Here is a 13,897-nt window from a genome sequence, read left to right as displayed (position 1 = left end):
CAAAAAGCTGAAAATTGATACATAAAATATTATATCCCCTGATGAAATTTTATGTGGACACATGTAATAAGTGTGTATATGTATATGGACACAGCAATAAGTGTGTATATATACATATATATATATATCTATGTGAATTAAATTTATCGTTTTAAAAACTTGTCATGATTTTAAACATAGTAAAAATATTTTGAAATAAAACCAAACATCAAACTTAATCATTCTTATAAAATACTTATTTATCAGAAAAGAACATTTTCTACTCGATTATTGTAAGCTTTTGTTATTAATGTTTACAAATTGTCTAATGTTCGTTGTTGATTAAAATATTTCAGCAGCAAAATTATGTTAATAAAAAATAAATGAATTCCAAAATATCCATATTTTTTTTAAGATTAGCTCTTGCGATCAGAGAAATAAAGAATAAAATCATTCAATATTTCATTTATATCCATTTAAACTTTCCAAACCTTTTTTACCATTTGAGAAATTTCATAGATTGTTCCATTAAATGATAGATTTCTTTTAACGTTACTAATGTTGTGTTTGTTTGTTTATTACATAGAATTATCATTACCAGAGTAACAGCAGATATATCATTGGCTAAGCGCTCATTACTGAATAATCCCACCAAAAGAGCTCTAATAGAACGGTCAAACAGCAAAATGTCCGGATTTGGTAAGTATTTTTCATTCTTGAATATTGTTTTAGATTTTTTCAAAATTTATCACAGAAATTTGGATTGATTTTGTTCCAGCTTCAAAGTATGAAGGAATTTAGCAGACATAAACAAATGATTACTTATTACAATTAATCTTTTTTTTATATATAAACATTTCATACTTTGTTATTATAAAGGTGCATACTGGGTCCAAGTTTTGTTTTACCTACTGCAACACTTTCACTAATACTTTTGGGAAAGGTATGAACCCATACATCTCTCCCTCCAGCTATGGATTTAATAGGTTAGCAATTAGGCAAGTAAAAAAAATAAAGACTTGATCATTGGAATTTAAAATACCATTGTTTGCTGATATCATTTTTTTTTTTTTTTTTTTTTGTATACGATACTTCTTAATGAATTCCACTATTTATACAAAAGTGCATTTTTATCGAAATGCTTGTTGTGGATAATTTTCCCTTCACCGATGTGACACCCCTACATGAGGAGCGATATATATATATATACATTTTTTTAATTAAATTATCCACAGCATGTGTTTTGTCATTTAAGATTCATCAGCACGCTTGAACCTAGCAAGATTCATAACCAGAATCCCAGAAGTCTGAAGGTCTACCACTGAGCTAACTCTCACTAATGCTAGAGTGTAAATGTTATTTGCTTACTGATATATACAGAGTGTCCAAAAAGTCACTGAAGGTTTTAAAACTTAAATACATTCTTTATTTTTGATATCTTTCTGTAATTTTAGCACAATCTGACTAAGACATTTGAATTTTTTTTTACAAAATGCAAAATTCAAACAATCTTTATTTATGAAAAATAATGTCTTTTAAATGTTGTTCATTTTCAGCTTTGCATATTTGTGCTCTTTCCAAAACATCATTCATGACAGATTGCAGAATCTCTGGATTGCGATTTAACTCCCTTATTTCATTTCCGATGCTTTCCTTCAGGGTTTGGAGTTTGTTAACAAAGACTTTTTCTTTAACTGTAACTTGGCTATTACTTTTGGAATGTCCCTCATAAAATTTGCTGCAGATCTTCTTTCTTTAGTATTTGTGTTAGTAATTTTTATCTAGACTCCACATGGGGAACTGCTACCGTTTTGGATTTCATTCTTTTTAGCTGTAAAGCTGTCTTAGGATGAATGGATGAACATGGAAATGGATGAATATTCACATTATTTTATCTAATTCTACAATCATCTTTAGCCAGGGTCATTAATTACTTCAACTTTTACAGATTTTTCATCACATTCTTCTTTTAACATCCCTTTCCTACATTGGATGTGAGTTGCATGTTGACCATGGCAGCACCAAGTGACTCTTTCCATGAAACTTTATTTGGTTTTAATATGTCATTGGTTGCAGTAATCTTTGACCAAATTATTCCAAATTTTCCTCAACTTACCTTTATTTTGCTTATTCTGAATTGAGACGTCTGTACATCTGTTTATCTAACCAAAGCTTCATTCAATATGTCCACACCACTGGAGATGGTTGCAACGCAGAGGTGACTCCAGTCTGGGTGCCTACAGCCTCGATAGTAAGGATGAAAAACTCTGCACAAATCCACAGAACCATAACAGTGTCATTACTTTGTATCTTCAGAAAAACAGAGTTAGTTGGAACTCAGCATTCACTTGCATATAACACAGAACTGCAGACATTTTCTTTTATCATGTTTTCTAGGTCATCATGATTGATTTGTTAAAATGATGGCCAATCTGAAAAGGACAATGGGTATTGGAAGTTTTTTTGTTTTTTCTTACATAGGCGTCACCACTTATCAAGGCCGATCGGCTACTCAAGGATAAGGGTTAAAGAGTGTAGAGTAGTCAAAAGGACAATATAGTAATCAATAGTAATGGAAGTTCGGTAAATTTGTTAACTTAAGTGGAACGGCTCATCAGAAACTTGTTCATGTTGGACTTGAAGACAACCATATTATAGACAGCTGGAAAGCAGGAAAACGGAAGACAATTCTACAGGCGTGCAGTTCTAAGAAAGAAGCTTTGATCATGGAATCTATGTTTAGGTTTAGGTACAGATAAAGAGTGGGGAAAATTATTGATAATGTTTTCAGCTAGTCTAGTGTTTCTTGTGAAAGTTTGGTGAGGGGGGACCATAGATTGAAGCTCAGTCGAACACTTTCCATGAAAATAACGATAAAGCAGAGACAAACTCGCAACATCTCTTCTGTGAGATAGAGGTTGCAGCGAAGAGAAAAGGACATCTCCCACCAGGCCACGAAGTCTATTTTGAACCCTATCAAGGCAGGACAAGTCTTTTCTAGCAGCTCCTGCCCATATGTGGCAACAGTATTCCATCCTTGGACGTATCTGGCTCTTATATAAATAGAGAATTGCATCGGCAGTGAGATATCTACTGGATCGATAGATAAGTTTCTTGGACTTCCCTAACTAACAACTAACAAGCGCATGTCATTAAAAACCAATGGGATTTTGAAAGCAACTGATTGGAAACCAAACACCTAATAAATGTCAACACTTAATTTCTTCTTTTTTTTTTTTTTAGCGGAAGTACAAGAAGAAATAGAGAGGATATTTCAATTAGCAAGAGGATTGCAAATGGTAGTGCTTGACTGTGACACTATAAATCATCCCTCCCAGTTGGCCAAAACTTCACTGGCTCCAATAGTTGTTTATGTAAAGATCTCATCACCTAAAGTAAGTAATTTCATATTAGCAAAACATTGACACGTTCATTTATCATATCATTTTATAACATTGTTTTATACTATTTCAACTTTTTCAAAATTCATTAAAAAATACAATAAGTAACTGTTGAATAATCATCTCAACATTTAATTTTAAAAAATATTAGAATTAAGCTTTTATTTTTTTTACTGTTTTACGCCATCTTGTTTGCTATTATTTTCACATTTTCATTGTTGCATTCTCTGGCTTTCTTTGGATGCCTTTTCTTGTGATCAACAACTTTCTAAGAAATTTTAACTGAATCCTTTATTTATTTGCTGAAATTTATTGTGAAAACCAAGATAACAATCTTAGAAAAGGCAAAATATTTAATACATTAATTAGTGTCAAATATCAGAAAATTATTTTCCAAGTATTATTTTTTTCTTTTTTTTTCAAAAATAAAAATTGATAAAAAAATTAAAGAAACCAGTATTATAACATCTTAGACTTTAAAACAAAATTCCATTTTCATTCCTAATTCATAGATTTAGTGGTAAAATTAATTCTAAATAAATTAAAATCCAAACCAAATTTTTCATGATTTTTCAATATTTTAAAACAAATATCCTAGAAAAAAAGAAACTTCTTGATCATTTCTACTTTCTCTATTAATTGTTAATGATTAAAAATTGTTTAAGCATTTATTACATTGACATATAATTCTTTTACTGTGTTTGATGTTCTGAAATTTCCTATGTATTTTAGGTTCTTCAAAGATTGATAAAATCGCGAGGTAAATCCCAAAGTAGAAATATGAATGTTCAATTGGTTGCTGCAGATAAACTGGCTCAGTGCAGCCCGGTAAGTAATAAATTCAATCCGAGTACTTCATTTTTTTCTGCAACTTTTTTATCTTCTTATATGCTATTATTTTTCCTATTATTTTATATCCAAATTTTAAGAGTGGGGAGATGCCTAATGGATACCATTACAGACTATTTTCATCCTACCACCACACAAACATTACAAATAATAAAAATATTTGTTATCACAACATGTGTAAAATAAATAATATTCAAGTTGTTTTGGTTATTTTAATGCAACCTTTAATAATCTACCTTGTAACACAATGGTTGGGAAAGGAATGAAACCACAATTCCCCTACTTTGCATAAAACAGCAATTAATGTACAATTAATTGTATACAATAAATTGTTTACCATATGAATTGTGATTTGATTTACCACAAAACAAAAACGCCACACCATTATAAAGCAGTCTCCGCTTTTGTATGGCTTCAAATAACCCTTGTCAGATTCGAAAACAATAGTAAAAACATTATTCCTCTATATTTTAACATAAATATCCAAACTAGATGTTTTTTTATGTTAATACTAGCAGGCTGCCCGGTTTTTCTCAGTCATAAAATATGCTTAAAAATGATATTTTTTATGCAGAATTTGTATTTATTATTATAGTGTCAATTTCTTATTGATTATTATATTGTACCCAATATGTCGTAGTTATTTCAAATGATATATATATATATATATATATATATATATATATATATATATATATGACGTGGGTGCCATCAGCTGGAATTGAAACCAAAACCTTAGTGCTCCATCATTGACAGATAGATATGAAAACTTTAAAATGAACACACTTAAACATATAAATGTATATTTGCGTATGCATAGAAGATGTACATTTAGTCAACTTACGCTTGCCATATTCCAATTTTTTTCAATTTTGACCTCTTAGTAGCTATATGAAATTAAATTTGTTCCACGGGTCCAAATCCCATATACATCAAGTTTTAAGTCTGGAGACCAAAAATTAACAATAGTTTAATAGACTGTTCTGCATGTGCATGCACACGCACACACACACACACACACACACACACACACACACACACACACACACACACACACATAAGGTCACTTTTATATATATATATATATATATATATATATATATCCTAGCAGGCTTTGTCCGGTTATAAAATACATTTTAATATGATATTTTAATACATGCAGATTTCATATTTATTATTATAGAGCTAATTCCTTATTGATTATTATATCCAATATATAGTAGTGATCTCAAAAGTTTTAAAAAAAAAATGACTTGGGCGCCATCAGCTAGAATCAAAACCAAAGCATTTAATACTCCAGCCTTAGTCCTTACCGTTTGAGCTATCCTCAAATGGAAAAGAAAATGTTAAAATTTAACTGACTTTAATGTATGTATATTTGCACATGCATAGAAGATGCACATTTAGTCGACGTACACCTGCCAAGTTCAATTTTTTTTCAATTTTGACTTCTTAGCAGCTGTTTTTACCAGCTAAAAATCAAATCAAATTTATTCCACAAGTCCAAATCCCATATATATTAAGTTTCAAGTTTGTAGACCAAAAATTGACAAAGGTGTTTGGTAGAAACCGTCTCACACACACACACACACACACACACACACACACACACACACACACACACACACACACACACACACACACAAGGTCACTTTTATTTATAGAGATCGAGATATATTTATTGAACTTTTTCATCCTAAATGCGACACAATTACACACAATGTAGAAAATATGCATAAATAGAACTGGACATGATTGTTGAATGAAAGCAATCACTCAATAAGAATCATAAAAAATAAATAATTAATTAATGAAAATTCGTTTTTCAGAGGAATATGCAAATTAGTTAATCTTTATGAAATTGCTTGCATATCCATGACTGAGTAATTAAGAAGTTCGGTTTATTAATTTTTAAATAAAAAAAAAAGCAGACTTTTAATATCAATGTCAGTGTGACAAAAACTCAACTTTATAGATACATAGATAGATAACACACAATATAGTTTCTATAACAATTTTTACACACTCTTTCTTAAATTAAGTAAAATAACTTTAAAACTATTTTTATATTAAGATTTGAGTCATAATGTTTTTATTTGTTTGTAAACATTAATATTTTATTTTAATTAAATCTTATTTGATTCTCGTTTTTTCTTTTTTTTTTTTTTACAAAAGAGTCACCACTTATCAAGACCATTCGAGGATACTGTCCCATTGACAATCGTACATTCATTAATGAGTGTACGATTGTCAATGGGATAATATCGTAGTAATTGTTAGTAGTGGAAATATGGTAAATTGGATTACTTAAGGGAACGGTTCATCAAGAATTTGTTTACGTTGGACTTGAAGACAACCATATTGTAGTCGGCTGGAAAGCAGGCAAATGGAAGAGAATTCCACAGGTGTGCAGTTCTAAGAAATAAACTTTGTTCATGGAATCTACATTTAGGTTTAAGCACAGATAAAGAGTGTGGGAAATTGTTGATAGTGATTTTGGCTAGACGAGTGTTTTTCGTGAAAGTTTGGCAAGGTGAGGGGCATAGATTGAAGCTCAGCTTAGCATTTTCCATGAAAATAACGATAAAGCAGAGACAGGCTTGCAATGTCTCTTCTGTGGGAAAGAGGTTGCAGGGAAGAGAAAAGGACATTCCCCACTAAGCTACGAAGTCGGTTTTGAACTCTATCAAAGTAGGATAAACCTCTTGTAACAGCTTCTGCCCCAATGTGGCAGCAATATTACATCCTAGGATGAACTTAACTCTTATACAGGTAGAGAATTGCATTAGCAGTGAGATATCTTCTGGAGTGGTAGAATGATCCAACCATTTTTTTTATGTAAAAAATTTGTACATTATGAAATATGAAAAATTGAATTCATTGTTTGCATTAAAAGAAAAGATGTTAATCTTAAATTCTTTGTAATTGAACTTTTTTTCATGTTCAAATTTTAAATATTTCTTGATTTGATAAAAATTATTCGTTTTCTTTTTCTTTTTTCCTTTCCTTTCTTATTTTTTCTTTCCTTTTTCTTTTTCTTTTTTCCTTTCACTTTTTCTTTTCTTTTTTTTTCCTTTTTTATATTTTTTCCTATCATATTATAATTAGAATATTCTTTTCATTTTTCTGACTCTCGAGTATATATCCAACACAGTTAATCAACCAAGAACCACATCACTCTATATAAATGCATATAAGATATCAACGGATACACACTCGAGAGTCAAAACAATGAAAAGAATATGCTGTTGTCCTAGCCCTAATTATTATTGGCTTTATATGCATCATAAGAATTAAAAGAACATTTTTTTTTCAAATAAAATAAAAGAAATATCTTTTCCTGAATAGCTATTTTTCAAAATAATATATCAGGAAAATTTGAAAAAGAAAAATGTCCAAGTACATTTCTGTTACCAGATCAGGCTATCTGGAGATATTGACTTCCTGACCTAAAATGCACCAAACATTGATATTATTGTTTTTCCCCTTTCCCTTTGCAAAACTCAATAATGTTATGCAAAGTCAAAAACAAAAACAATTTTTCTCTACAAAACAACCAAACCAAATATCATGAATAAATATTTGGAGATATAAAGAACTTGAAGCATAAAAACTTTTTCCAAAATTACTGTATTCAGCATTAGATAACCTAAAAAGGGTTGATATGCCGTAAAACAAAGCAACCAAATCAAACCAAGTTATATTAAAGAGTTCCACACTATAAGAAAGCAAAAATTCAACTCACTGAATAATGGCAACACACAAATTTCTTTTTATTTACCAAAGGCTGACCTTTTAATTTTGATGCAAATGATGTAATTTGTATCTGGAGCACTGAAATAAAATGAAGATTGGTCAAGCTTAGTAATCTAAAACCAAACTTGTACATATTCTTGATTCTCTGGTAGCTGGCCACTTATAACAGAGTTATGGCATTGGTCTGTTCCAAAACAGTGTTTTTTTATCTTAATAATTACTTTAAATTTGGGGGGATTTCTTTTCAGATTATGCCAATGTATTTCTTTGGAAATATCCATTCACATATTTGAATTTTTAAATGCAAAAGAAATGTAATTTTTATGAGGTATCATATTCCAAAAATCACATAAGTTTATCAAGTAGTTTTATTTTTCAATAAGAAAATCAAATTTTATGAGTAACAGAAAAGTGTCTGTCTTATCCGCCATTTTGAAAACAATCTAAAAAAACAAAGGGAGATAACTCAATTTAAATTTACAAGATTTATGTTGTAATACTTATGAATTCCCATTAACTGCTTAAAAATGATTTTCTTTATAAAAAAAAACTACTTGATCAATTTACATTATTTTTGAAATATGACATTTTTGTTTCATCTCAAATACACACATCATAGAAATTTTTCTGTACTTTTCTTTGTTAATATAGGGGGAATTCTGGGCAATGTTTTTATTATATTAACAGATTTTATAACTGTTAACAATTTTTATAACTCAGTAGATTTTTGTCCATAACTGTTAACAATTAACATATAATTAACATATAACTGTTAACAATTTTTATAACTCAGTAGATTTTTGTCCATAAAAATCTTTTTCTTTTTTGTTGTTTTTGTTTTTCATCATGGTCGTCCATGTGAGATATTATTTGCATATGAAACTTGTATACTAAAGTCCTTACTGAATTTTATTTAATTTAATTTATTCAATTGTTGCAGGAAATGTTCGATGTGATTCTTGATGAGAACCAATTGGATGATGCGTGTCAGCATCTGGCCGAGTACTTGGAGCGTTATTGGCGAGCAACCCATCCGGCTTCCATGGAACCCAAGCATCATGCATCCCACACTAACATCATGTCTGACTCACTCCATGCTGAATCTCCAAACAGACAGTTGCACGATCATGGAGGTGGTGATGGCAGCCGGCTGTCTCACGGTCATGAGTATGATATAGACAGGTCACACGATCGGCCAAGAGACTCTGATCGAGGAGCTCCTCGTGGCGTGCCTGAATTTACCGATATCCGCGGCGCCCATGACCGACGTGAACGCAGTCATCATGCAGATTCGCGGGACAAGGGCTACCCATCACCTCGCAGCCAGAAACACCCACCTATCAAGGAAGGCAGTATAGATATTTAAAAACCACACCAATGGAACTAGAGCCAATAATTCCTAACATCTCTTGTGTCAGCAGCATCTGGCCCGCAGCTGACAGAAGCTGCAATATGCAACTTTAACACCTACTATTACTACTATCACTACTCCTCTCTACTGCTACTAAATGCGTGTGGTGTCTTAGGAGAGGGAGAGATTTTTCACTCTTTCTCTCTCTCTTTCTCTCTCTCGATTGTGCATTCTTAGCCACACAGCAAAAAAAATCAAGAGCAGTTTTTTGCTATATCTGCCTTCAGGTAATCTCTCAACACGTTTTTGGTGTTTGACCAGGTGTGGCTGGAACCAAATGGCCGTAATGATGGCGAGAGTTTTTCTTGGGTGTGTTGCGTGTCTCTTGCTGCCTCTGGAATGGTGTGGCTGGATACTACTGCCTAACTCTAATCCTTCTTCTCTAGGTAGCCGGATGCTCACCCTACCTCGGTTGCTATGGATAACATCTGAAGCCCAACCTAACCCAAACCACTGCAGCATTTTCTGAAGCTCTCCTTCATTTTATTACAATTGAACAAAAACTAAAAAGAAAAAAAGCGATTTTAAATTTAATAACATGGCTGATGATACCAACAGGTCCGCAACTTGTTTGGTCGATTCAGAATTTTGCTGAAATGAGCAAAACCAAAGGATGAAAATAAAACTTTTGAACTCTTAACAAAGTGATTGCTCAATGAAATACCCTCACTATTCTTCGGAAGTTACCGACTTCAAAATGTGTATAATTTAAAATTAAAAAGACAAAAAAAATGCCCATCCCCCTTTTCACAGTTTGTTTCTATTGGCTGTTGATGACTCAAGGAACTAAACAAACATTTTTTTTTAATTAAAAAAGAAACAAAGGAAGAATTCATTGCTTATGTTGGTATTAAAGATGCATTTCACGTTATGACTAAAAAAAAAGAAGAACAGAGAAAAGAAAAATCAACAAAAAAAAACGAAAAGAAAAAAAAGATATTGAAAAAGTCACCCAACTTCCATCCTGAAAATTGCAACAGGTTGGATTCTTCACTCTCTCTCTCTTTCTTCCTTTCTCTCTCTTTGTCTGTCTATTAAAATCCATACTCTTCCCTAGATATGGGAGCACCAGCTTGGGAGGGGCGGCTCTAAGATTGACTGCTGCTGCTGTTACAGTGACTGCTGGTCAGTCAACTGACTGATCACAGCTACAACTGAAAGCCAATGAAAATACTGATCTATTGGCTCCATATGTTTGTATGACGCGTTTATAACACACTCTCTCTCTCTCTTTTCTCTCACTCTCTCTCTCTATCTATCTATCTATCTCATTCTTTATCTCTCTTTCCCAGCCAACTGAACATCAATGTTATTTTGAACAGTGACTTAATGCTGGCACTGATGAAGGATTATATGACAGCGACAACAATGCTACAACTGAAAACGATCCTGAAGAGTTTAAATTTTCAAATGATCGCTATAACAGTGACAGCCATTGCTCTCTCACTCTCTCCCTGTCAGCATAGAGTATGGGACACAATTAGACAAGACAAACTGGGCTAGAAGGCCAGTAGAGAAACCTTGAACCCCTGAAAGGTTGTCTGCCATCTTATGTTAAGAGTCCGGCATACTGGCGTTGGAAGATGGCTAACAGATCCAAGCAGGGATGTCACAAACAAAACTGACAAAGAAAGAAAGATGAAACAAACTTTATGCTTTCTTTCTTTTTCTATCTTCTTTTTTTCGCTTTTCTCTTTTTCTTTTTTTTTTTTTCTTCCTAAAATCAAGAAAGAGGAAAATGAATTTTGATTGAAATGAAAAAGGGTGATAATCAAACATTTATTTACTGGAACTTCCAACAACAACAAAAAAAAATATGAGAACATTATTATTATTATTATTATTATTATTATTATTATTAAAGAAAATATTGTTTGAAATGTTTTAAGATTTTTTAAAGACTTCTTGCAATTAAACTAAAAAAAAAACAAAAACGACATTTAGAAAAAAAAAAAACAGAAAAAATTTTTAAAAATAAAAAATATAAAAAAAACAAAAACAAAACAACAAAAAAAACTTGAAATTAAATTTTAATTCTCTATTTGCCATTAAGCATTGAAATTGAGAAAAAAAAAAGACATGATCACGAAAAAAAATTTAAACTAATACTACTCTAAAACTATTACTATTACTACTTCTACTGTGAACCATGTTGAGGAAAAGTTTATGAAAAAGTGATAAGATTTGTTGCTGTGACTAATATTGGACTTTTTTAAAAAGAATTTTTTCTTGTGGTGTCTGTAATTGTTAATACGTGATTACGTCAATACCTGCTGACCTGCTCACTGTATCAAGTTATTTCTTCTACTTCTTCCATCTATTACTACTACTATTACTTGCCCCTACTTGTAATTTCCTCTAACTTGCCAAACTTGCTCGCTCTCTCTCTCTCTCTCTCTCTCTCTCTCTCTCTCTCTCTCTCTCTCTCTCTCTCTGTCTCCTTAGGATTTCTTATTCTTCTTCTACTTTTTCTTTTGTCTTTGTCCCCCTTCCCCATGAATGCTACTGAACAGATTGGTTGTGGCCTACTACTTATTGTGGTAAGAACCTCACAAACAGCACACAAATTAAAATGGGGGCTGGCATACATCAAAAACAATTAATACCACAGGGCCTATGTTGTACCTGATAATAAGGAAACGTTATTTTTTATTACATTTTAAATATAGCTCATCTATCTATTTGTATGTATGCATGAATGGATCGGTTGATGAATGTATATATATATATATATGTACACAAATATCAATATACATAAATATTTAATAAAATCCCCCACACACACATACATACATACATATATATATATATGTATGTATATATATATATATATATATATATATATATATATATATATATATACGCACACATATATGAAATGGATAAAATGAATGGTTCGATAAATGGACATATATATATATATATATATATATATATCCATTCCTTGAACCATCCATTTTATCTCATCTATACATATAAAAATACTAGATACATACACATATATTTATATACATATATATATGAGATGAAATCGATGGTTTGATTGGTGGATATTTTTCAATATACATGTACATATGCTTGTCAAAAAACATACACACACATATACATGAGATAGATAAAATGTATGGTTGGATGAATTGAGACATATACAATATATATTATATATATATAGACATATATTCAACAAAAAACTGATACGCATACATATATGAAATAGATAGCATGGATGCTTTGATGAAGTATGTATGTATATACATGCATACATAGATAAATACATATCAATTTATATGTTAATATATATAATACAATTTCACACACACACATATATATATATCTCATACATCATATATATGAGATTAATAGATACTTGTATATGTTTTGTGTGGTTTAATGAGTGAATATATGTGTGCATATATATATATATATATATATATATACACACACACAGATACATGTATATATATATTTGACAAAACTCCTACACATGCACACATCCACTCACACATATGTGTGTGAGATAGATAACTGTTTATTTTGTGTGTAGCACAACACAATTGCAGTGTGTGTGTGTTAATATACCAATTAACAGCTATTATTCATTGCTATTGTGTCTCTTTCATGAAAGCAACTGATTGAGATCCCAAAACATGTTTTGGTGCTCACACAAACAAATTTTCAATCAGACCAATCTCCAACTTCACCAGTCAATAGAAACAAAGGTTAGTTTTTCAATTTGACAAAAAAAAAAAACAGTTCCATTTTGCAGCAGTGGCACAGGAGAAAAATACTGTTTTTCTTTTAAGAATTAAGGAAAAAAAAAACAACCGTAATGCTTGACTTTTACATTTAAACTATTATGAAAGCAAGAAATGACTTCTTAGTCAACATTTTAAAAGCTTCAAAATTGCTTTCGAATTTTGCACGGTCACAAATCATTCATGGATACCAACATTTTGTTATGCAAATAATGAATTGAAGTAACTGTGATTAATTTGTGGTTCAAAAGTGATTTTGAAGCCTTGGAATGTCGATTAGAATGTTATTTTTGGCTTGAATTAAAATTTAAAGAAAAAAGTTAAGTTATATGTTTTTGTTTTTGTTATTTTTCATTTGGTTTGTTGTGTTGCAAAGGAAAAGCAGTATATTTTTACCATTCTTTATGAATTGAATGACAACAAACGGTACACTCTATTTTAAAACTGTCTTCTGTTCTTTAATTTTCCAAAAGAAATACCACAAAAAATTGGTTTATTAACCTCAGAGATAATTTGGATGCAGGAGTAGATTCATTTCTGAATAAACGTATATGCGCGCGCACACATACACATATACACAAGCGCACACACATACATTTTGAATACACCTATGTATATATTTATGCATATATATATATATATGTTCGTTTCTATATATGTGTATATACACACACATGACACATTGCTAGATGCACACACACACAAAAACTTGCACATTTCTTTGCATACACATTATCTCTTAAATG

General features: G+C 31.1%; 1 protein-coding gene across 26 annotated transcripts in view; it reads left to right on the top strand.

Annotated features, from left to right (window-relative positions):
• Window positions 1–10,922, top strand: part of LOC145241306 (voltage-dependent L-type calcium channel subunit beta-1-like) — a 375,341-nt gene extending 364,419 nt beyond the window's left edge. For all 26 annotated transcript variants that reach the window (XM_080104103.1, XM_080104102.1, XM_080104101.1 and 23 more), the window contains 4 exons: window positions 566–678; window positions 3,223–3,374; window positions 4,113–4,208; window positions 8,926–10,922. In XM_080104103.1, the coding sequence (XP_079960229.1) occupies window positions 566–678; window positions 3,223–3,374; window positions 4,113–4,208; window positions 8,926–9,351 (787 nt within the window). In that variant the 3' untranslated portion in view covers window positions 9,352–10,922. The remainder of the gene's footprint in view (window positions 1–565; window positions 679–3,222; window positions 3,375–4,112; window positions 4,209–8,925) is intronic.
• Window positions 10,923–13,897: the final 2,975 nt, after the last annotated feature.

The sequence above is a fragment of the Euprymna scolopes genome, chromosome 20 (genome assembly GCF_053919585.1).
Source record: "Euprymna scolopes isolate OS-2025 chromosome 20, ASM5391958v1, whole genome shotgun sequence".
NCBI classification, from domain to species: domain Eukaryota; kingdom Metazoa; phylum Mollusca; class Cephalopoda; order Sepiida; family Sepiolidae; genus Euprymna; species Euprymna scolopes.
Note: the sequence above shows the minus strand (reverse complement) of the source record. Positions and strands in the feature narration are given on the sequence as shown.